This window comes from Giraffa tippelskirchi, chromosome 6 (assembly GCF_054371585.1).
Source record: "Giraffa tippelskirchi isolate mGirTip1 chromosome 6, T2T-mGirTip1v1.2.pri, whole genome shotgun sequence".
NCBI lineage: Eukaryota > Metazoa > Chordata > Mammalia > Artiodactyla > Giraffidae > Giraffa > Giraffa tippelskirchi.
In genome coordinates, this window is record NC_137280.1 from 144,825,963 (window position 1) to 144,851,967 (window position 26,005).

General features: G+C 37.5%; 1 protein-coding gene across 6 annotated transcripts in view; it reads right to left on the minus strand.

Annotated features, from left to right (window-relative positions):
- The window catches only part of GABRB2 (gamma-aminobutyric acid type A receptor subunit beta2), a 320,547-nt gene that overhangs the window by 66,922 nt on the left and 227,620 nt on the right, over nt 1-26,005 (minus strand). For 4 of the 6 annotated variants that reach the window (XR_014055595.1, XM_081496065.1, XM_081496064.1 and 1 more), the window contains 3 exons: nt 13,965-14,102; nt 12,108-12,260; nt 7,735-7,979 (listed from right to left, as the gene is read on the minus strand). Coding sequence is in view for 5 of the 6 variants with exons in the window: in XM_081496065.1 (XP_081352191.1) it covers nt 7,735-7,979; nt 12,108-12,260; nt 13,965-14,102 (536 nt within the window). In the remaining variant the exon portion in view is untranslated. Of the gene's footprint in view, nt 1-3,575; nt 3,690-7,734; nt 7,980-12,107; nt 12,261-13,964; nt 14,103-26,005 lie in introns of all 6 variants that reach the window. The other 2 variants (XM_081496063.1, XM_081496062.1) reach the window with 1 other exon arrangement.

The following is a 26,005-nucleotide window of genomic DNA, read 5'->3' on the forward strand; positions in this document are numbered from 1 at the left end:
ATAATTTTTATCTTAGAACTCAGTATATCCTTTCAGCCTACTGATTAATTTCATTACTTGTATGCATAAACATAACGCATAGCATAGTAGTTAGAATGCATCCTTTCATCATATTTTCTGTTCAACCATTTCTTAGTCATCCAACCTTAAGAAAATTAATGACAGCCTCCAGGTCTCTGTTCACCATCTATAAAATTATAAATACTACAACATAGGGTAATCATGACTTATGTTATGACAATATATATAGAGTGTCTGAGCAGATACATGGAATTCAAGAAATATTAATAATCATTATAATCAGTTGTTGATGTCAGATTTAAATATTTTCTCTCTTTGCTTTTTGTTTCATTCTATATTTCATGAAAACCATAGTTCTGCATGCTTACTCTGCTGTACCTGTCCTGTATATTTATTGTTTTCTCTAAGTGGTTTTTATCTGTATTTTATTTTTTTTCCTGTATTTGACATGTTTTTCTACAGCCTGAACTTTGTGGTATTCCCTTGATTTTTGCCATACTGATTTTCTTTCTTAAGATTTTAGATTTAATTAGTGTCTAAGAAAATTGTTTATACTTGGCCTTTTGTTTCATATTCTCTTTCAATTTTTCCAAGAAAAATACTTTTTAAAGTTTTAATATATCCTGAAGTATTTTTTCCATGCTGAGTTCCTCTGTCTCCACCAATGAGTGAGAGAGAGAAAGAGAGCCAGAGGGAGAGAAATGTGTCATCTTAGAGCTTTCCTGTATAGCTGCCATGATGCTTCTTTGTTTAGATGCTTTATTTTGAGATAGACTTTTTCCATAGGGTTTTCCTACGATTGGCCCTCCTTATGCATTTCTGTCTCTCTATAGAGTTTCAGTTTTAGTTGGGTGTTGATTATTTTGCTTTTCCATTGCCATTTTATGGCTTTTGGACACAGAAAACTGCACATGGGTTTTGGATTCTTATATCTCAACTTCCCTAACACTTTTTACAACAGAAACCAGACATCAGTTTTCTCTTTTTTCATCATTTTAAGGGCTGGGTGGTGTGTGTGTGTGTGTGCACATGTGTGTACCGCCACACTCTCATAGTAGGTATGTAAACCGTAGAAGAACATTTCTAGGGAACAATTTGCAATATGCATCACCATTTTAAAGGCATATGCTTTTTGACTCAGAAATTTCACTTTAAGAAATGTAATAGAAATCAATGGTGTACAAACATGTCAGTAATGGAATACTTATTTTAGTTGGTTATAATTGAAAACCACTTAGAAACAATGCATGTCTAACAATAGGTGCTTGTTGTATAAATTATGGTACACTCAAGGAAATATTTTGTGGTTATTAGAAATGCTGCATACTTAAAGACACAAAAAAGGTAAGTAGAAAACAGCATACATTCAATAGTAGAGCATAATTATTTATACAAAAGTATGTCACTAAATGAAAAAAGGGCAATGTTAACAATGTGTCAACACTGGTGGTTTTCATAGCCTTCTGCACATTTTTTAAAAAAGCATGTCCATTAATTAGTTTTATAATCATAAAAACAGTAACATATCTAACAAAAGAAAAATTAAGAAAGATATACACTGCTACCATCTCCAGAACAGTGACTATTTATGGAGTGCTCTATGTCTGGTACTATATATAAGACCTTAACAAATTATCCTCTCAGTGGCCCCATGAAGCAAATATTAGTGTTTCAGTTTTCATTTGAAGAACTTGAGGGATGGAAAGGTTAAACAAGTGTAATATTACTCAGCTCATAAAAGACCACGCCTGACAGTGAACCCAGTTCAGTCTAACAGCCACCATCATCCAGGTGCACCCTTCTAACTCTTGAGGATTGTCAAATACATTCTAACACTCTTTCAGGTTACAGGTTTAATAGCTCAATATTTAACCTTTTGAATATTGACCCTTATTTCATACTCTAAACATGAACTTAAAAAAAGGACAGAGTAAACACATACCCAACAAAGAAAAGTATAAATGCAGAAGACATTAAGATTCATATTTCAATGTAAATCATTCCCTTTAACATACTGTTTCATGAATTAGAAAGAGTCCTTGACAAATGAGGGTGCACGTCATGGCGTCAGAGAGTATCACTAGCTCTTTCAAGCCATCAGTTGAAAAGAGCACCAAAGAGGCAAATTTTCCTTCAAATATTCTCATAATCTGAGGAGTTTCCTGAATTTTCATGTAACTTTAACCCAGTTTAAATCACAGACCAATCATGCACTATACTCTGATTCTGATTTTGAAAAATACTGTATTTTTCAAACATTTTCATTATAAGCCCAAACTCTGTCAGACATGTTTTCTTCTACAATCATTAGCATTCTACCTAGAATACTGCTCAATCTCATCAGTCCACTTCCACTTCCACAATAGTGGCTTCGGTTAAAAACAAGAACAGCAGCAACACTATAGCCTAAGGGAATAGGCATAGTAGGGGATTAGAACTAAAATAGTTGAGTAACGAAGTTTCAAACATCTCTTCTTCTGGAATCTACCCCATACCCTTTATCAGACTGTTTGCTATGAATATCACACCAAGTTACAAAGTTTAAAAAGCAACTTAAAATAGCAAACCAAACTGGCAATTTAAGAGGTTAACCATACCTGTCTCCCACCAGAAAGGCAGTAACAATGAGGAATCAAGGAATTTGAGGTTAGAGCCACAAAACTAACGAAGAACACGATACTTCAAGATATAATAATGACAACTCATCTGGCATCAAGTCCTCATAGGAAAGATTCACAGATTCAGTATCATTTGTTGCCTTATCGAGAAATAGAAGAAAACTGAGACACGTAGGAGATGATAATCTGGAATAGTGACTGTTACCATCCTCCTTTCCCTCCTCCAGCTTGGAGGGCGAGGTGAATGACAATTTGCCAATTAAGAAGTGTAAACGTGAAGATTCAGAAACCAAACTCCAAGTTTTAGCCCTCAGTGGACTTTCTTTGGAGTTCATTTAAGTCAAGAGCGTTGACAAAAACAATCTCAATTACTGCCTCTTTTCTATCATTATAGTAACACTGGGCCTGCTGAGATAATACTTATTTGTAAAATATAAATAATAATAAAGAAATAAGGACTTGATGCAAACATAACATTCTCAGACACAAATGAATAATCTAGGACAGAAAAATATAGGTTCCTGAATTCTGAGCCAACCTAGGGAAGGACTATAATTTTCCACCTAATTCACCAACCAGAAGAAACACAAGAAACACAAGAAAACTAAGAAATACCGGGGCATAAAATGCCACTCCATTTTCTCAATACAAATGAAAAGGAGCTCTCAAAACATGATCCATCTGGTTTCTTTCTTTAGCACAACAATAATGACTGGATGGAACACTGACACTTCGATTCATCATAACTACATTAAAAAAAAACCCAGGAAAATCCCATCAGGGTCCCATGAAAACATTTAACGCATCCCCACATCTCTATGGATACAAATCCATAGGTTATCTGTAAAAATCCCATACATTATTTTAACGGGAACAGCTAAACAAATTGGCTCCAACAGAAATACAAATAAATGGATTAAAAACTGGCTATCTAACCGTATAGAGAGAGAAATCGTAATTGGTAGTCCGTCTAGTTGGGGAGAGGTTTCCAGTTGGGTCCCACAAGGATCGATATTGGGTCCCATTTTGTTTAATATCTTTATAAAAAATCTGGAAGACAAAGTAGAGAATGTGCTAATTAAGTCGACTGATGCCACTAGATTAGGATTGGTGGTTAAAGTAAATTGGATATAGATAAATGCTACTGGCCTTTAGAAAGACCGATGTTAACAGAAACTAGGACTTCTAAATAGTTATATCTTTTTAATGTATCACTTAAAAATCTAATTCCAAACACTATAAATAGATAAATTTAAAAGTTCTTAGGTTCAATGAAAAAGACAACTTAGAGACTCATAACATCCATGAATGCAGAATGAAGGATGTCCCCCCAATAGAGATACTCTCAGCACAGCTTTATTTGGAAAACTGGTGGCTGTGGGTCTCTCGATACAATAAGGATACTGCAGGCAATTTACATATCCGAGAACAATGGTACTGAAAAGATGAAGTAACTAAATTCTCAAAAATATATATACCTAGTTATTGGCAGAAAAATAAACAAGAAAACAACATAAAGCTTAAAAGAAAAAAAGAGCTAAAACTTGGAGGCATCAATAAGAGAAGTGGGTGAAATTATCAACAGGAAATTCTACAAGCACACACACACAGACACACACAAAATAGAAGAATGCAAGGTGTAACAGGAGGGCTTTCCTAACATCTGAAAAAGAGGCTGCATTTTTTTAACTACTCCTAAAGATGCTTGGGAAAAATATTCAGTAGAACTCTTACTAGTTTGAGGTTTGTTTTTAAAAATCTTAGTATTTTACAATTTAATTTTCACATGGAGACAACTGTGAAAGTAAGAGTGCTTGTCAGTTATGGATTCTTGTGTATAGACAGACAGGTTTATTTTAGGTGATGTTAATTGAACTGAAAATATGGATAATGTGGAATCGACTTTTAAATTTTATTGGATAAGGACTGGAAAACCTAGATGGTCTCAGAAATCTTGTTAACTCCGCTATGCTACCTTGGACATTTCATTTTTCTTAAGAGCCTTAGTTTTTGCATCAGTCAAACACAAGGCTAAGGATTGTTCTAAGGGCTGCAGATACTCTTGTTAAAACAAGACCTTACAGGAAGCTTCTACAGAGATTAGGGAACTGGAAGTACACTTTTGAGTGACAGTGAGCGGGCTCCCGCCTGGCTAGGCTTCCCATTTTCATCCTGCCCTGACCTCAGCACACAGAACAGTTTAAAAACCACTTTAGATTATCTGACATGCTGCCTCTGTCTCTTAAAAAAACTATCAACAGAACCTATAAAAGTGAATCCTTCTCCTCATGACTGATTTCTTCAGAGCATCCAACAATACTTAGTTGATTATATGTGCCTGAGCTTTAAAAAATAAAAAGACTATAGAATTACAGTTGAAAAGAAGGAACATTCTTGATAACAATGAAAGTGGCATTATTCATAATGCCAACAAGAAAGACAGCATTGTGCAATCGGAGTCCTCTGTGGTCTCCTCTAACCTTTCATGCTGGGCTAAGAAAAAAAAAAAAGGCATCTGGTATTAGATAGTTACCTTTTGGAACCTAATCAAATGGCTGTAAGTATTCTGGCCTAAGAAATAACTGATACAGGTTTTGGTTGGTGGTCTGTTACAGATTTTATAGCTAGAATCTGTTGAAAAATGATTTCTTTGCTTTGACTTTAAAACTTCCAAAGTGAAACATTCCTCTGTAGACGATACTCTTGTTTTAGGGATGGGATTGCACCCTACATATCAGAACATGTAAAATGCACAGGCAAGTACCACCAATAGGACTGGAGATTGTAAATTTTATTTTAAAAAGGAATTATGCTTATAATTTTATTAATATTCACCAGTTACCTAGTGCCAATCATATGCTTGGAACTATGCTATTCTCTCTTACATTTTATCATAACTTCATAATAACTGATGAAAAAGGACTTAACTCCATTTTACAGATCAGACAACTGAAGGGTCAGAGAGGTTTTTTTTGGCCTATTATCACACAACTATTAAATGGTAAATGTCAAACCTGACTCCAAAATATTTGTTCAGAACTTTGTGCTAAATGGTAACTCCTGATACCATGATGTTATGCATGCTGATTGAGAAAGTAGAGAAACAACTCATACAATTTATGCTACAGTGTTTTAAGAACAGGACAAGCATTTTATATTTTTCTCAAGTTGGAAACCAGAGGATTGGACTAGCACAGGGTTTTTTAAACCTCAGAAGGATTGACATTTTGGGTTGGATAATTGTCATGCAGAGGCTGTCCCATGCACTATTCGATTTTCAGCAGCACGCCTGGCCTCTATTCACTGGATACCAGTGATAATCCCTTCCTCCTGGTTCTGACCATCCAAAACCTCTACAGATATTGTCAATGCTCTTCCAGTGGCAAAACTGCCTGTGATTTGAGAACCACTGCACTAGAAGAACTCTGGTATCTTTTTCGTTCTCTCACATTCTATGCTCTGAATTGCAGATCCAACATTAGCCAAGAGGATGGGTTCTGCATCACTATGGGGTATCTGCCCATTGAACCATTCCCTACCTCCATCTTGTACACTGACTGAATTTAAAACTGTCTGAAGCTCTCCAGGTTCAGTTTGCTACAAAACTGCCACTCTCTGGTACTTAAATGTATCATTTAAATGCAAATTGATAAGTAAAAAATAGGGTAGATGAAAGTAAAAAGAGATCAGATGTTATATTAAGTCAGCTTTGCATTAGGCAATTGATTGAGTCTCATTTCAAACTGCAGTCCTATGAGAGAGTTTTATTTATTTATTCATTTTCTCTTCTTTACTAAAGCTACTCTTATCAGGAAAATCATAAAATGGATTTAAAAAGTATTCTCTCATTTGATAGCCTGAGAGGGCCATAATGCTACCTTGGAATCTATTAACAGATTCCAATACCTGAAACCCAGAGCATTTAAAAGGGATTGACAACTTCTTAGACCCTGTGGTTCACTGACTTATAAGGGCCACGCTTAAAATTTGCCTTATTATGAATATCATCTCTTGGGAAAGGAATGCCTTTGATTAGATAATAGTCCAAAATCAAAAGCAGACCTATGGATATATGGAAAATATCAGTGAGTCAGAAGTTTTCATTGGATTTGCTCCAAATAAAACTCAATGGAAGAGATGATTTATGGTATGATATCCTTGGAATTAAATTGAAGTTAGAAATATTAAAATGCCAATTAAATAATTATTGGATGGTTAATAATTCCAGATGGCTTAAAAGTATTACCATTTTCTTAGTTCCATCACTATGAGCTATTTATCAAATCCACATTACGTACTACTTTATAAACACTTTATGGGATATATTAAAATAAGACCTTGTTTTTCTCATATATTTTGAAGGGTCTAAATTTGGACTCAGGGAAAGCATGTGCATATTCTGCTCAGTGCAGAAAGTTACATAGGAAATTGTTTTTTTGCCTATGCCTGACTTAAGCAACATGGTGGCCTCTTGTACTCAAATGCTTCAAGGATTTTAGGTGGTAATGTGCAAGGCATTAACTAATTATCTATCACTTAGAAAGTTATTCTTTTTTTCCCTTCCACTTCTTTTTCTTTCCATCTGATGACTTCACAAACAAAGCGTCAGTTTGTTGCTGGTGAGTCTTTAACACACATCTGTACTTGCTTATTTCCCTTTTAAATCAAAGAGAATGCAGAGCTCAGGCCCATAGCCTCTATGTAATATAACCTAGAATTAATAGTGTAGTTTCCTTTAAGATTATCTTCCAGCAAGTAATACTGATACAACTGATATGAAATTTCCTTTATAAATAAATTTAGATAAAATGAGTAAATTTAGATAAACATAAAGTAAATAATAGTACACATTCTACTCATAAATGGAAAAAGTCACAAAAGTGGTCTCAGATGACCACAGTTTGGGCCACTCTACTGTTAAGGTAAAGGGCATCTAAATGTTGTGTCATAAATTTGGGCCCTAATTATGTCTCCATCACAAATGATGTCTTCCCTGGGCTTTAGTTTTCTCATTTGTTAACAAGACCATGAACCTATATGGCAGGCATTCTTCTATGACTTTAAGAAATAAGGAGGTCTTTCCCTTTGAACCTACCTTGTTGACATCCAGGCGCATCTTCTCATTGTTGGCACTGGCAGCCTTTTCAGCTGCTTTCTTTTGGCGTTGAGGTCCCCTCCCAAAAAAGATGTAGTTGACCAAAGCATATTCCAGAAGGGCCATGAAAACAAAGACAAAGCACCCCATCAGGTACATGTCAATGGCCTTCACATAAGGGATCTTAGGGAGAGTCTCCCGGAGGTGGGTATTGATAGTGGTCATTGTTAGCACAGTTGTAATTCCTGCAAAAATGAGACAGAGTAATAATGTTTGTATTTGCTTGCTGCTTTTCATCATAACCTTCATCAAAGGTTAACTATACTCTTTTACTTTTTCATATATCCCACACAATATATGAGTGAATGAGTGAAAGTCGCTCAGTCGTGTCTGACTCTTTGCGACCCCATGGACTATACAGTCCATGGAATTTTCCAGGCCTGAATACTGGAGTGGGTAGCCTTTCTCTTCTCCAGGGGATCTTCCCAACCCAGGGATCGAACCTAGGTCTCCTGCATTGCAGGTGGATTCTTTACCAGCTGAGCCACAAGGGACGCCCGAGAATACTGGAGTGGGTAGCCTATCCCTTCTCCAGCAGATCTTCCCAATCCAGGAATTGAACCGGTATCTCCTGCTTCCCTGGTGGGTCAGAGGTTAAAGTGTCTGCCTGCAATGCAAGAGACCTGGGTTCGATCCCTGGGTTGGGAAGATCCCCTGGAGAAGGAAATGGCAACCCATTCCAGTATTCTTGCCTGGAGAATCCCATGGATGGAGGAGCCTGGTGGGCTACAGTCCATGGGGTCGCAAACAGTGGGACACAACTGAGTGACTTCGCTTTCGCTTCGCTCCTGCATTGCAGGCAGATTCTTTACCAGGTCAGCTATGAGGGAAGCACATGATATATACTGGGCAATTATTATATATATCAGCCTTGTGATAGGCCTGGGAAATATGCATAAATCATTAATTTATAATAAACATTAATCATTGGGGACATTTCTTTTAATCATAGCTTTATGGTTAAAGTTATGTATCTAGTGTGGGACTGGAGGTGTGAATTAAATGCTATGACAGACATGTGTGTAAGATGAGAGTTGAGAAAACAGAGTTGATTCTAATTTAGCCCATGATTTGGCAGGGGAATGATCAGGAAATCCCACCTTTGGAGCTGAGTCCTGGAGAATGAGTGGGGATTACCCAGGCAAGCAAAACCTGGAGATCAAAAGTGATAGTAGATCTAAGGGCATTGGTAGTGGACAGAGTTTTTTAAGGAGGTGCTTTGTGGGAATGAAAGTACACAGCCCATCAAAAGAATCTCAAGAAATTCATTGTGAGTACATTAAACGATATGATGGGAAGAAGGATGAAAAAAGTGAAGATTAAGTAAGGCCCACAGAGTGGAAAGCCACATACAGAGAGCTTAACACAGACCTTGAACTTAAAATTGAAGGCAACATGGAGCCACTGACCAGCTTCAACCAGGCAGGCATTAGGGACAAACTGTGTTTAGAACAATTGCTCTGGCATCAGAGTGGAGCACAGACAGGAAGCATATAAGACAGGAAATAGAATACCAGCTTAGAGTCTTTCAGAATAAGAAAGTAATGAAGGGAAAATAAAATCACTGTGTGTGTGTGTGTGTGTGTGCTTAGTTGCTCAATCACGACCAACTCTCTGCAGTCTCACGGACTCTAGCCCACCAGGCTCCTCTGGCCATGGAATTTTCCAGGCAAGAACACTGGAGTGGGTTGCCAGTTCCTACTCCAGGGGATCTCCCTGACCTAGGGATCGAACCTGCGTCTCTTTCATCTCCTGAATTGGTAGGTGGATTCTTTACCACTGACGCTATCTGAGAAGCTCCCAAATAACTGTATTGAAATCAATGAATAGATGCTATGAAAAAATGATGGCAAAAATATGGAAACTAGAGGTGGAAAGTAACAGGAAGTAGGTATCTAGCCTTAGTGTTTTGGGGTTGGGAATGTAGGCAAATAATGCACAGATTAATAGTACAGAAGTATCACAAGATTCTTTATGGGAAATGCCACACTAGCTCAGGTTATAATTGTTTGCCCAGCTGAAGGAGCATCTTCAACAGTGGGGAATAGTTTCCCTCAAAGCTATAACTGGAGCGACAGACAGAGAAACGCTGGATAAAAGCACTGGGAGTTCAAAGTCCTGACTTTGATAAGGTCCAGCTTTGTAGCAAAAGAGTAATGTGAAAATAGGAGTCAGAAGTCAAGATCACACAGATGTGAAGTTGTAGAGACAACATCTGAACTGGGATCTCTCTAACTCCAAAACCTGTGTCCTTAAAACACTACCCAATGACACAGCTCAACGTTAATTTTCAACTCTATTATTTTTTTAGGAACATATGTTTTCTGATTTAATTTTGTCTCTCTAATAAGATCAAACATACTTTTTGTCTTGTTTGTCTACATGTTCATGAAACAAGACATAGAAAAAATAAATTTGAGCATCTGATTCTGAGCATGGCCAGAAAAACCATGGTTATACTTTAGATCTAGGTGTTTTATAGTTCTCATATCTTTTCTATATTAGTCATTTTGATACATTTTCCAATTTCACTTTTCATTATTTCATCTAGAGCTTATCTTGTATGACATGACTATTACATGTATATTATAAAACTGACAATACTGATTTCACTACTTATCTAAATCTTATGTTAAGGTGTTTCTGACCTAGTAATAAACTGCTCACATAAAAGACATTTTAAACATTTCTTTAAAAAGTAAATAACTTACTTATTATTTCTGTAATAGGCATAAAATTGAAAAAAGACTTGTATTTTGGAATAACAGGATATTTACAAATTCCATTCATTACTGTATTCAGCAAATATTTACTGAACACCATTCACTGTGTGAGACACTACAGATATAACTGGAGCAAAATTAGGAATGGGCCTTCCCCCAAGGTATCTTCAATACCATGAGGAAAAAGGATATTACAAACCAAATAAATATAAATTATAACTGTCATTGGTTTCCAAGGGTGTTCTATAGTATTTTAGGAAACTATATCACAGGGAACTTGATTCAGTCTAAGAGGTCATCAATTCTCCTTCCATCCTAGAACCACCACAATCTAATCTCAATCCAGCAGCCAAAGTTATTCCTTTATATGTGAAATCATGTCACTTTGCTCAGTGACTCTAATTTCACTCAGAATAAAAGTAAAGACATTACGATGGCTCCTGGACCACTTCAACATCTTTTAGTTCCCTCTGCCTGACATCTGTACGCCGAAATTCAATCTGCACCCACCTACTGGTCACCTTGCTCACCTCTTTGGCACGTTTCTACCTGGCGGCCTTTTCATCTCATTGAAATAGTATCATTTAGACATTTATGTGACTCAATCTTGTTCAAGTCTTTGTCTGTTGGCAATTACTGAATGAAGTCTACCCTGATGATGCTAAACTGTCCCCCATTATGCCCTCCCTTTCTTTTGCTTACTTCCTCTGTTTACTATATTATGTGATTTGCATGATATATGCAAAATAAATTTACTTTTTACCTTTATTGTTAGAACATAATTTCCAGAAGGGCACTGGTTTTATCTCCAGTGCCTCGTGTGTATGACATGTAGTAGGTATACAAAAAATGTTGTTGAATGAATAAATAAATGACTTTGCTAAGGAAATACTGATTTAATTGAGATTTACTGGTGGAGCAGTTAACAACTTTATATTTTATAAGGATTAGTCAGAACTTAAAGTAATAAAGGTCATGTAAAAGGTGATAAATTTACTATATCTTGAGTTAGCAACATAAAAATGTTCATGAACTGTAATTTATTCTCTTCCTCTGATGTTATAATGGAAAAACATCAAAGCATAAGATAAGTGATGCCATGGATGATTTCCCAATGTTCTTATACTTTGTTGTCTCCTGTCCCCTGTCATGTTATTCCAAAACCTTAATCAACCTTTAGAATTCTTTCTGCTCACTGATTTGTCACACACTGGATTTCTTTGCTCCTTACTCAGAAAAAAAAAAAAAAAAGATGGAAGAGAGCTATTCCCAGGTAACAAAACACAGATAAAAACTGAACAATTATCAAGCAGTATTACATGAACTATGCTTCAATAAAAATATCAAGCTGATGTGACTAATTTCATTACTGACAGTTATATAGTTAACTAATTTTGACATGAAAGAGTTTTAATTAGTGTTCAATTGATTTAAACGCTGAATCAGATCATCCAATGTCTCATATCCAAATTCTTGTAATGTGTGCAGTCAGGTCTCATCACTCATCACAAACTTGAGGGTAAGGAAAAAGTACAGCAGTGCATGAACACACACACAGCACATGCTGCAAGCAGTCGGATCCATGCCTACCTAATGCCACTCTTGCAGCTGAAGCATCGTAATTAATCCAGAAGGAGACCCAGGAGAGGATAGTGATCAAGATAGATGGCATATATGTCTGCAGGATAAAGTAACCAATGTTTCTCTTAAGCTTAAAGCTGAGGGATAACCTGGGATAGGAACCTAGAAAGACAATTTTAAAACATCATCATTATCAGTCAGTATTTAAAGGAAACTTTCCTTTAAAGACCCATAAACAGTTTATATATCCTCCCTAAATTCAACTTTAGCTTCTGGCAAAGGGCACTTCCTTATATAAAAGTAGTTGAGAAAACAGGGCTTTTAATTAGCAAGACTTACTCAGTGTTGAATATATCCCACACTCACCAGTAATTAAAAGAATTCCAGCTCTTCCCTGCTCAGCCTCCTACACTGAATCAAAGGTTTTCATTCTCTACAACTGTAATGATAAGACACTTTGAGACAGTCCCTTCGTTCCCCTTTTAATTGTTTCTCAGCAAGTCCATCCTGTACATTTTTATACATAAGAATAAGGATGTACATTCTGACTGTAGGGTAAGACATCTCTTCAACAAGCCCCTGGATGCATTTTAAGGTGAGGATCAGCGGCAAAGCTTCAGTTGGTACAGCAACTCCCTGAAATTTTGTGACATTTTCATGTGCATGCAGTCTTTTTTTCTGATTTCATTGCTTCCATCAAAGTTACAAAGGGATTCCTAACCCACCAAAATGTGGATGGAGAGTCACTTTTCCTGAGCAATATTTGTGGGAGATATAACTAAAGGATCAGATTCTTGAAACTGGGTCCTTTGATGGTGGAAATCTAGGGAATTATATTTTAAACAAGATACATAACAGAACATGGTCTTAGAACATTAAAGAGTCACACTGATAAACAGAGTGTGTGCAAGTAGGGCCGGGGAGAATATTCTTACTAATTGAAAGAAAGCCTTGTCTAGCCCTCATGGGCTGAAGCAAGTATGTTAATATTACAGTAAAAATATTTTAAGTAGAAACTCATTTCCATAGTGTCTCAGGGGTTCAGAGCACCTCAAACCTAGGAAGAGTTTCTGTTGTTCTCTTTGCAAAGCTGGAGGCTATTTTGTATTCTTGTTTGAAATAGTTTTCAGGGACAGGAAGTGCCTGAGTCCTTAGCAGAAGGACAATTCAAGATCTACAGTTATAGTACTAGCTATTTCTGTGCTTGAGGAATTCATTTCAATAAGAAAAATAAAAAGAGGTATATTCCTGGGGGATTATTAATTTTCTTTTAATGAGTATGGAGAAAATTATTACATTCCTGGCTTTTGGGTTAAAGACCTGTGCTGACTAAAACAAGCCTGACCTCAGTACTGGAAGAGTAAGATGGTAAAGGCATTGAGACAATCTAAACATCTGTTTAGCTTCGAACGGTAGGTAAGGCTACATAGGAAAGTCCTGCCCTCTAAGAAAAATGTGAAATCCTCCTATCCTACTGTCTTTAGAGAATTTCACTGTGGTCAGACTTGGGAAAACTGTGACTTGGCTGTCCTCAGTGTGTTTCAAAGAATTATAATTAATTCTGCGAGACGCATTATGCTGGGGGAACAACTCTGACCCAGGTCTTCATTTCTCTCTCCATACTCCATCTCTAACACTTATTCCCTCCTCTAGTATATGAGACATATTTGCTTTGCTGTGGGTACCTTATTGAAAATAACTTCTTGAAAATAACTGGATGGGTTCCAAATGGGCTTGAGCATTTTCACACTCCTAAGTCTTCTAGAGTCCCCATTCTTTCCTGGGACCCAATCCTGATATAAGTGAACTCTTCTGCCAAAATACGATAAAGTCCCTTTTCTCTTAACGATTTCTCCTGATACAAACCTGTGGAAAAAACAACCTTCTTGGTGATCAGTTTGTAATCTACAATAGAGAATTGTGGAAGCTCAATCTTGGTTACTCCTGTCACTGCGTTATCATCCCCACGCCAATAAAACTCAATGTCATCGGTTGTATATCCATCTGTAAAAGGAAACACATATACAGATACACAGAAGACACACAACATAGAAAAAAAAACTGTTTAGAAGATGAACTATGTAAAGGATAACAGCTACAGCTAAAGGTTATTATGTGTTAGGTATCATGCCAAGTACTTTAAGTATATTACCACCTTTAATCCTCACAATAATCCCACTGTGAAAGAATAATTAGGCCCACATTACAGAAATAGGCTTAGAGAAATTAACAGCTTGTATTAAGTCTTGTAAGTAGGAAGTGGTATCATTGGGACTTGAACCTAGGTTTATCTGATTACGAATCTAATTCTCTCAAACATTATCACGTTATCACTTAGCCCTGGATGGTACTCTAAGAGAAGAAAAGAAGAGAAAAATCATTTATCAGTACAGCATTGAATAGCACTGAACCCTCCCCTGCCAATACAAAATATTTGGATTTCAAGTTGGAAAAGAAGTGATTATGAAGAAGTGAGCCATTAGCTTTTTTAATATTCACAGACGTGGTCTCTAAATTTGACTGTGTAGCATACCTAAATTCCAAAGAAGTCCCTAAAAATTCAAATCAACATTAATTCCAGGAGTTTTAAGAGTTTAAGTACAAATGAATAGTGTACACTGCAAAGGCACAGCACATTTAAGGGGCCTGGTTCCATTCATCCAACAATTACTTATTGGACACCTACCATGCTTGTCAGTGCAGACTTGCTGTATAATAAAAACATTTTATTTATAAAACAATAAAAGGATAATGATCCTTTCAATTCATGGGACAGAGTCGGGCAAACACACATTTACTAATCTCAGTTGTGTCTGACTCTTTGTGACTGTATAGTCCATGGAATTCTCCAGGCCAAAATACTGGCATGGGCAGCCTTTCTCTTCTCCAGGGGATCTTGCCAACTCAGGGATCACACCCAGTCTCCCGCATGCAGGTGAATTCTTTACCAGCTGAGCCACAAGGGAAGCTAACTAATCACTAATTAGTAAGCATAAATATAACTGCAATGAATAGACACATTTTATATTGTAAACAATGATGTAGAGGGAAGCATACAAAGAAATCCAGCAAATACCAATATTTTACAAACTCATCCAGCCCTCATAAGTCCCCCTCAAAGCACACATTATACTTGTTTATCACATTGATCTCTTCAAAGAACATCTGCATCCAGATAGCTGAATTTTTACAAGTCTAGGAGCTATAAGTAAGTAAGTGAAAGTTGCTCAGTTGTGTCTGACTCTTTGAGACCCCATGGACTGTACATCCATGGAATTTTCCAGGCAAGAATACTGGAGTGGGTAGCCTTTCCCTTCTCCAGGGGATCTTCCGAACCCAGGAATTGAACCCAGGTCTCCCGTATTGCAGGCAGATTCTTTACCAGCTGAGCCACAGGGAAGCCCACAAGACACATATTGCTCCCCTCAATTTCAAAAACAACAAAACAAAGACTATTTAAGTTCTTTGCCTTTTTACATGTGACTAGTTAGTGTAACACTGAGGACTAGAATGCCAATCTTCTAGTTCTCAGGTCTTGAGATTTCTAATTAGCCACATTTCTGCAAGAGAGAAAGTCAAATCTCTGACAAAGTGGAAGCAAATTTTTTTTCAAAGAATTACAGTACCCTCTATTTGAGAATCTGTGTAAATCATAGCAATGTCAGGCAATGTCTTAACTTTTCTAGAAATATGAAATTCTCTTTATTCAAAAGAGCAGTAATCTTTGTGTGATAATAGAAATGTAGTTTTTCTGGAACAGTTACTGAGAACTTGAACTTGTGATTCCATAATGATAGGTTTTTGGATAATAGCTAATGATTTTAAAAAGAGTTATTTACTTGCAAGGGCTTCCTCAGAGGCTCAGTGGTAAAAAATCTACCTGTAATGGAGGAGATGCGGGTTTGATCCTTGGGTCGGGAAGATCCCCTGGAGGAGGGCATGGCAACCCACCTGCATGGACAAGAGGAGCCTGGCAGGCTATAATCCATAGGGTCACAAAGAGTCAGACACGACTGAAGCAACTAAGCAGGCATGGAAGCACGTTTATTTGCAAACATCACAAATTGTAACAAAAATTGTGGAGTTTAAATAGATTGTACATCACCAACATTTTTATCAGCATGATTACATATAGAGTCCTTTATTTTGTGAGAGAATGTTTTTTTCATATAAAACCATGATTTAAAAGTAAATTTTTCATGATTTTAAAGGAAAGCCTAGGTTTTAAGTGAATGGCATAGCAAGCAGATTCTCAGAAAAGAGCTCACTCCTTATTAATCTACTCCATTAATATTCTCCACCTAAATCTAAGAACTCAGCTGTCTGTCCCAAAGGATAACTGCTCTTTTTCTAAGATGGCAAAATTTTCCTAATGTGGCTATGGGAACACTCACAGTCCAGGACTTCAACTCAAATTTAATCCCATTTCTCATTGGTTATCAAAATACATCTCTCAGTTATAAAACTGTTTAGAGTCAATGGCATTCCCACCTTCCATAAAACAATTTAAAATAACAAAAGAAGGTCAACTTACTCCTAATTTCAAGCCAGATAGCTAGAAATGTATTATAAAATTGAATCTGTGTATACACATGAAAAAAGTATTTATGAAACAAGAAGGCAATAGTTTTCTAGAATGCAGCCATCTTCGAAAGAATAGGACAAGAGAAAAGTCAACTTATATTTCCAATAGAGCAGGGTCCCCAACTCTGTGGCCTGTTAAGAATTGGGCTGCATAGCAGGAGGTGAGCAGCCAGTGAGCCAGCTAAACTTCATCTGTATTTAGAGCCTCTCCCCATCTCAAGCATTATTGCCTAAGCTCCGCCTCCTGTCAGATCAGTGGCGGCTCTCACAGGAGTACAAACCCTACTATGAACTGTGCACAGGAGGGATCTCGGTTGCGTGCTCCTTTTGAGAATCTAATGCCTGATGATATGATTCACATTATGATGATTTGTATAAGTATTTTTCCATACATCACAATGTAACAATGATACAAATAAAGTGCACAATAAGTGTACCATGCTTGATCTCCTCTGCCCCTGGTCCATGGAATAACTGACTTTCAAAAAACTGGGCCCTGGTCCCAAAAAGGTTGGGGACCACTGCAATGGAAGACTAAATCTAAACTAGTAGAGAGTGTGTTTCTGGTCCTCTAGTTTCCTTTCTTCATATAAAACCTTGATTTAAAAGTAAATTTTTAAAGTAAAATTTCAGTATTTATCTTTTTTTGTTCATCACTACAAATCTTGTAACAGAAGCTTTCTGCAGAGAGGCATGGAATATCAATGGCATTTCAATACAGTTGAAGAGGAGAAGCCTAATGGTTTTTTAATAGGTAGAAACATTACAATAAAATATAGGTTTTTGTCAAAATGCCAGATATTTGACATAGCGCTTGCTAGACAATATCTCGCAGAGAATAGGTACTTGGTGGCAATTACTGAATTAATAAAACAATTATTTATATATATATATATGTGGATTTGAACAATGGTTGTATATCCAGATGCTTGGCATTGTGAAGAGACGTAACTGTCCCTTGATTCTAGCAGAGTACCTGGCACATAGAGTACCTGGCCTTAAATAAATATCTTCTGAGTGAATTCAATAAAAGTCACCTGGTGATAACATAGCCCTGAGTATAATATAAAAATCCTTCATTATACATTTCTCCTTATATATTAGTTGGGCAACTTACCACCTTATCAGCCTTCTGAGAAATCTGCATGCAGGTCAAGAAGCAACAGTTAGAACTGGACATGGAACAACAAACTGGTTCCAAATTGGGAAAGGAGTATGTCAAGGCTGTGTATTGTCACCCTGTTTATTGAACTTATATGTAGAGTACATCATGCAAAATGCCAGGCTGGATGAAGATGCAATCTTCATGCCAGACAAGCTGCAATCAAGATTGCCAGGAGAAATATCAATAACCTCAGATAGGCAGACGGCACCACCCTTATGGTAAAAAGCAAAGAAGAACTAAAGAGCCTCCTGATGAAAGTGAAAGAGGAGAGTGAAAATGCTGGCTTAAAACTCAACATTCAAAGAACTAAGATCATGGCATCTGGTTCCATCACTTCATGGCAAATAGATGGGGAAACAATGGAAACAGTGAAAGACTTTATTTTCTTGGGCTCGAAAATCACTGCAGATGGTGACTGCAGCCATGAAATTAAAAGACACTTGCTCCTTGGAAAAAAGCTATGATCAAACTAGACAGCATATTAAAAAGCAGAGACATCACTTTGCCGACAAAGGTCCATCTAGTCAAAGCTGTGGTTTTTCCAGTGGTCATGTATGGATGTGAGAGTTGGACCATAAAGAAAGCTGAGTGCCAAAGAATTGATGCTTTTGAACTGTGGTGTTGGAGAAGACTCTTGCGAGTCCCTTGGACTGCAAGGAGATCCAACCAGTCCATCCTAAAGGAAATAAGTCCTGAATATTCATTGGAAGGACTGATGTTGAAGCTGAAACTCCAATACTTTGGCCTCCTGATGCAAAGAACTGACTCATTTGAAAAGACCCTGATGCTGGGGAAGATTGCAGGCAGGAGGAGAAGGGGACGACAGAGGATGAGATGGTTGGATGGCATCACTGACTAGATGGACAGGAGTTTGAGCAAGCTCTGGGAGTTGGTGATGGACAGGGAAGCCTGGCGTGCTGCAGTCCATGGGGTCCCTAAGAGTCGGACACGACTAAGTGACTGAACTGAACTGAACTGAAGTTACCTAATCTCTCTTGATCCTCCATTTTCTCATATTAAAGTTGAGATAATAATAGTAATAGCTATGTCACAGAGTTGTTAAGCAGGAACAATAAACTGTTCCTTGTAAAATGCTTTAGAAAAGTACCTGGTAGATAGTGCTCAAAAATTTAACTAATACTTTCTTTTTAAATAATAATTATTTAAAATAAATGAAAATGTGTAGTTACATGCCACTTTGCTATTTCATAAAAACATATAAGCATTTTCACAGTGAGAAAACTTAGCTGTTCAGTGACATTTATAAGGACTGTCCAAAGTGATAGTAAAACATTTGAAGGTTATTTTGATGTCTGAAATTTTGGGATCTGACACAATGGAGCAGTATATTGTATACACTCCTTGGCTACTGCTGGGTTAAAAACCCCAACCTTCTTGCCTTCATTTTGGGTTAACCAAGTATGGAATGTTGCAAATGGAAAGCAAATCTAAACTCCTGCATCATCGATTTTTGTAGATGAAAGATCAACAATCCATAACAGTGCCAGGGTGGTCGAGCTCAAAAGCCAGCTCAATATACTGTGTAGGATTAGCTGAAAGCAGACCTAGTTTTGGTCCTTTCTTTGAATTTTCCCTGAAGGAATATTTAGCAGTCTCTCAATGTGATTAAAAAATAAAACATATGCAAATACATAAGACCTGACTTTACAGCTTTCATAATGATAATGAGTAAAAAATAATTAGATATCTTTTAAAAGATATCAGAAGGAAGAGATGCACTGATGCTCATTAGTGTCTTGCAAATTAAATTCATCTTTTATATTTTATTCATGGGATTCTAGAAACTGAATGATTAAATTGAATTGTTATCATTAAAACATAACCCACATCAATTCAGATGGCCTATGGATAAACCAAAACACAAATTTATTGAAATTTACCTAGGAGGAATTAAAACTGCATGAAATGTTACTAAACCCTGATCAGGAAGGACAAATATGTAAATTTGTAAATCTATATAGATGTGAATGCTATACATTGGTAAATGTATGTACTAAATGAGATCTAAGGAGGAAAATATACCATTTTAAAAACGTTTATGAAATAGCTGAATAGGTTCTAACAACTCTTACATATCAAACTATGTAACATGGCACTTAAATAAGCTTTTTCCTCATTTTAGTTATAGTTTACATATTCATTTTATTACCTACTAAGTAAATATTACATTTTATAAGGATATTAATATGCCTAAAATACAAACCTGTACCAAGATATTAAACAGTGGAGGCTGATGAGAACATTTAGAAGAACGAACTGAATTATCAATGGTGTCATTTTTTTCCTAGTGGAAAATTAAAGTGATTTATTATTCTCCTGATACTTACTTTAACTTTGCCAATCGGACTGTTACATGTTCTCAGGTAGTTATCTATATTCTGTCTCCACTGATTCAACACAGCAACAGCTACATAGTACAGCTGACCTTTGAACAACATGGTTTGACCTGAGTAGGTCTACTTGTACATGGATTTTTTTTTTTCAATAGGAAATACTATAGTACTACATGATCCATGGTTGGCTGAATCCATGGATGTGGAACTGAGGATGCAGAAATGTGGATATGGAGAGCCGACTATAAATTAGGAGGGGATTTTCGACTGTGTTGATGGGTGGGCCCCTAACACCTGTGTTGTTCAAGGGTCAACTGTACTGTCATTTAGAATGGGAACAAGAATGCCAAGATTCTTCTCATGACTAACTCAGTGACCATGATTAGAAGTCTATCAGTCCATAATCAGAATGGACTCCACTCCATGCAGAGGCCTGTATGTAAGTGCAAAGGTGCAACTGAGTACAGTCAATTAAAGTTACAGGGATCTTTCAAGAGGGAGAGAGAGAAACTCACTTGTCAGCCACAGCTCTTCAAATTCAGCAATGAAAGTGTTCCCAAGACACTCTGAGTGATTGCTCTGACTCCTTAATTGCACCTTATTCTTCATTCTGCTCTTTAAGATGGACTGCCAGACACAAATGTTCTGCTGTCAAATGGTTTCTACCTTCAGCAGCCTCAAATAATTGGCCTAGGATGGGTCAGACTTGATTAACTAGTGGCACCTTAGTGAGGCCATCATCAAGTCGTGACCCAGAATTTGTCCCACATCAGAGATAACTGAGTTTTTTGTTATTACCATTTTCAAATTCAAGTTGTATGATGTAAGAGAATAGGAAATCGATCATAATCAAGCAAAATGTCAGATATTGTACTTTAAAGATCATTTCTTTATTGGATTTCAATGCAAAACTCAGTATTTACTATCTCTGTATGGAGCAGGGTGAACTGTTAGGTCTTTCTGCCAGTTTAACTCCATGAAGTGTTTCTTAAGCTTCCCTGTGATTGGAAAGTTGAAGCAATTAAAATAATATTCCAGATATGAGAAAGCAATTGAAAATAATAATAGGCAAAAAAGAGCCACAACAATCATAACAGTAGCTGTGGTTTACAAAGCCTTCTGTGTCAGACACTGCCTTAAACTCTTTAAAATGGTTCTGTCTTGAAAGGAGAACTTGACTGGGTTATAGTTACTAGGATTCCTCTCCACTACCCAATCCTGCTTTTTCCATATGCATGAGCCCTAAATCCTGAAGCAATACAGAAAAGAGAATTTTTAGTTAAAAAAAATAAGCTGGTGCTTCTCAAATTTAGTATGAACAGAAGTCACTTGGAAATCTTGCTAAAATGCAAACACTGATTAAGTAGGTAGAGCCTGAGATTCTGTAGTTCTAACAACTTCCTAGGTAGAAACGATGCTGTTTATCCATGGACCATCCTTTGGACAGCAACTGAGTAGGAATTTTTATGGAGAAAATTTCATTTACTTTGCCATGGGAGTCAGGAAAGGCATGTCTGGCATCTATCTTGACCCAGAGAAGAACAAAGTTTCTTCTGCATTAAGTTTTTATAAGCTCCAAAATTAAGGTATCTTCTCCTAGTTCTTCCTCTCTTATAAGGGACAAGAGGTGATATTTCTGATGCCACCACTATTCAAGGTCTGGTTTTCTTTAATAATCTATGACCTATGCTCACCAATAATTCAGTAATAGAAGAGAAAGGAAGATGGGGCTACATCTAAAGGTTTTCTGCAAATTTGTATTCATTCAAGTTTTATTTGAATATTTAATGCTATTCTACTCTTGCATTAGATCTTTGCATCTTTTATTTATATTCCCCAATGGACTAGTCAACAACATTTTAGGTGTTACCCCTTCCTCTAATCTACACTGAACATGCTGCTATTATTCCTTTGTTTAACAAAGAAGTTGATGATGCTTCTTCTATGCCTTAAAAAGCAAACAAAAAAATATGGAGAATTTCTTGATGGCCTTCCCAGCAGGTTCAGAATTAAACGCAAATTCTTAGTCAGGCATTCAAAACTGTACATTGCAGCCTCATTTGTTATATTTCTACCTCTTTTAAAGCCTCGGTCTTCTGCCCACAGTCATTAGTAACACTTTGACGGCCTAGCCTTGGTTCAAATTATGAAGGTACCTGAAATAGCTTTATCTTTCACATCACATTTATGCATACTTTCAGGGCCCATTTCAACTTCCACCTTTCCCAAGACACGGTCTCATCTTCCCTCAGTGGGGATTCTTTTCTTTTTTCCCTTGAGGTTTTCCATGACACTGTTCTGGAATCCTTATTCATATTCTTCATCACCAGTTTTGCAACAGAGGATCTGTGGATGTGTTGGTCTTAGTCAGTAGACTAAGCTGGAGGCTGAAGAACCATGTTTGATAATTTCTCTCTAGCACTTTTCCTCCTTAATACATATTTTACTAAGGGTGGCATGTGTACAAAAATTCTGAATCAAACTGTTGACATGCGGCATGGCTTCCCACGTGGGTGCTAGTGGTAAACAATCCATTTGCCAATGCAGGAAATATAAGAGACACAGGTTTGATCCCTGGATCAGGAAGATTGCCTGGAGAAGGAAATGGTAACCCATTCCAGTATTCTTGCCAGGAGAATCCCATGGACAGCAGAGCCTGGTGGGCTACAGTCCTTGGGATCACAGAGTCAGACACAACTGAAGTGACTTAGCACACACACACATGCTATCCATTAGCTGTGGCCCACCAGATCCCTGCTCCCTTTGAGACAGTAGTGATGAACAGATGCCATTTACTCAACTACAAGATGAAAGAAGTGCAAACCTGCACACCGTTTATGTTTTGGGACATATTATTCCCATGTACCAACCTCAAAATCATTAAAAAAGGCAGTGTTCCTGGTTGTTGTTCAATCACTTAGCAGTGTCCGGTTCTTTGTGACTCCATTGACTGCAGCACGTCAGGCCTCCCTGTCCTTCACCATCTCCTGGAGTTTACTCAAACTCATGTCCATCGAGTCGGTGATGCCATCCAGCCATCTCATCCTCTGTTGCACCCTTCTCCTCCTGCCCTCAATCTTTCCCAGCATCAGGGTCTTTTTCCAATGAGTCAGTTCTTAGCATCAGGTGGCCAAAGTATTGGAGCTTCAGTACCAGTCCTTCCAATGAATATTCAGTGCTTCTGGTACCAGTTCATAAAAGGGAGCACCAAGTTCAAGCAAAGGCCCTATGTTGAAAGAAACTTGCTGACGTTGCTGACTTTTAATATATACCGTCATTCTTTGCTGAAGAAAATTATTCTTAGAGTGGCCATGGCCCTCTGGTAATGACTTTCTCTGGGCTGATAGATTTTGGAAAACAATTTGCCACAATAGTTTCCAGAAGCAGCCAGTACCTCTTGCTCAAATAGAATAATGTTCCCTGGTGAAAAAGGGATATGGTCACATCAAAGTGTTTGCTAACTCAAGAGTGATAATGGAAGATGTTTAAATTTAACAAGGCCAATTGAATGGCTTAGTGGATATGCACAGCCATGCAATAAAATGCCATCAACTGTTACACCAGCCCATCTGCTTTCTAAGCAGGGATGGCAGAGGAAGTGCAGGCCTTGCTTACTGATGCTGGAAGTTGCCAGAGCTTTTCCATCTTAATCCATTCTTCCATGTACCTTCTTTGTGATGGAACGTCAGCTGAGGATGGGCACATTTAAGGATGTCAGGATGGGCTTGCAGAAGAATTTTTGGTCTAAAAGAGTGGCTGAGCTGTGATATGAATTATTAGCATGTGTCCTGACTAAAAAACAAAAAAAAACCAAAAAAAGTACTGCTCTCAAACTCCATATATGGAACTCCTTCTGTGCCTGCATAATCTCTTCTGTTAGCACTCTGTATAATTTAAATGTTATCTATTAAGGAATCCACCTCCTATACTCAACTGTGGACACACATTTTTCAAATTCGTAATGATGGCTTGGAGTGGAAAGGTGGCAAATGCCAGATATTTAGTACATTTGCTGAGATGAAATAGAATTGTGTTGAGTGAGAGGGCTCATGTGAAGAGCAGGAAGGAGGCCTCTGGGGCTGACTGGCACACAAGCTGTTCATGCAGACATATGCCCATCAACATGGCATTGCTATTTTGTCTGGGGGAGGGTCAGGAAGAATCCTGTGAGCTGAATGAATGCACGGTATTTTTAAAATCACTATTGGATGATATTTTAAAAGTATTTCCTATGTGAAGCCAAGTGCTTCACAGGCATCATCTCATTTAAGCCCTTTGAGGTAGCAACTGTTACTATCCCCATTTTACCAAAGAAGGAGCTACAATTTAAACAGGGTAAGTGCTCAGACGTCAGAAATGAGATTTGAACTAAATCCTCTGTAGACTTGAGTCCAATTCCTATTACTATATTTACCACCTCACAATATTATTCGATGCCATTATTTTTAAATTATTCTGAAATATTATGGAAATACATCTGTAATTATTCCTCTCACTGTGTCCATGCTCCTTTGCACCATAACATTGCAGCTCCTTTCCAGAGTGAGTGAAGTATCTCCCTACATCTTGAATCTGAGCTGCCCTTGCCACTTATTTTAATCAAAGAAGCAATGGTGAGCGAGTTCTGACCTTGGGCTACCGGAGGCTTGGCAGTTTCCCCTGGCTCTGTTGGAATGCTGCTGTCTCCACGGGAACAGCACTTGGATAACCCATTGAGGATGAGCGACCTGTGACCCACTCACCCCATCACAGCAGTCAGCATGTGAGGACCACACATGCAGGCCTGAGCCTGGCTCAGAGCAGCAGAGCCTCCCAGCTGACCTGCAGCCTCCTGAGCAATCATAAACAGTACTTGTTTTAGTTCACTAGGTTTGGGGGCAGCTTGTTAAGTAGCAACAGCTAATGGAAAACACTAAGTCCTGGAGAAAATAGAACAGCAAACATTTTTCTTTATAGAATGGAATCTGTACCTGTATTTCCAGGTTAACATTCATATTCATAGCTGGGCATTGCTTCAGAGCATCTCCTACTGGTTTTATGAATATTATAGGCTGAGCCATATGGCATAATCCAAAACAGGAGATCTACCTGGATTTCCGTTCCAGTGCTGCTACATATGAGCTGTAGAATTTTGGGCACATCATATTCTCTTTGGAACTCAGATTCTATAGCTGAAAAATAAAGCTGTTCTTCTAAAACAGCCATCCTCAAATTTCTGACCTCAGAATCCCTTTGTACCCTGAAAAATGACTGAGACCTCCCCAAAGCTTTCGTTTGTGGGGTCATACCATGATACTTACCATGTTAGAAAATGACACTGAGACATCTAAAGATTCATCAATTCATTTAAAGTAATAATAATGATTCCATTACATGTAAATATAAGTAATATTATTATGAATAATTACAATACTTTACAAAGCAGAAAGTATTACTGAGGAGAGTGGCATTGTTTCATATTTTTGTAGATCTCTTTAATGATTGCCCTAACAGAAATTAGCTGGATTCTCATGTTTGCTTTTGCTTTCAGTGGTTGTGATAATGTGCTTCATGTGGCCTCTGGAAAACATGACTGTACATTTTGAAAGAATGCAAGTAAAGAAGGCAAATAAAGTCTTGGTATTATTACAAATGGAGCCCTGACCTCAAGGACACTCTGAAGGGGTCTCAGACTGAAGCGACTTAGCAGCAGCAGCAGCAGCACGGGAAGTATATAAACGGGAAGGATATAAACCAACATTTCCTCCTCACACTCTAGACCACACACTGAGAATCGTTGCTTTAGAGTATTTCTAATCTGAAAT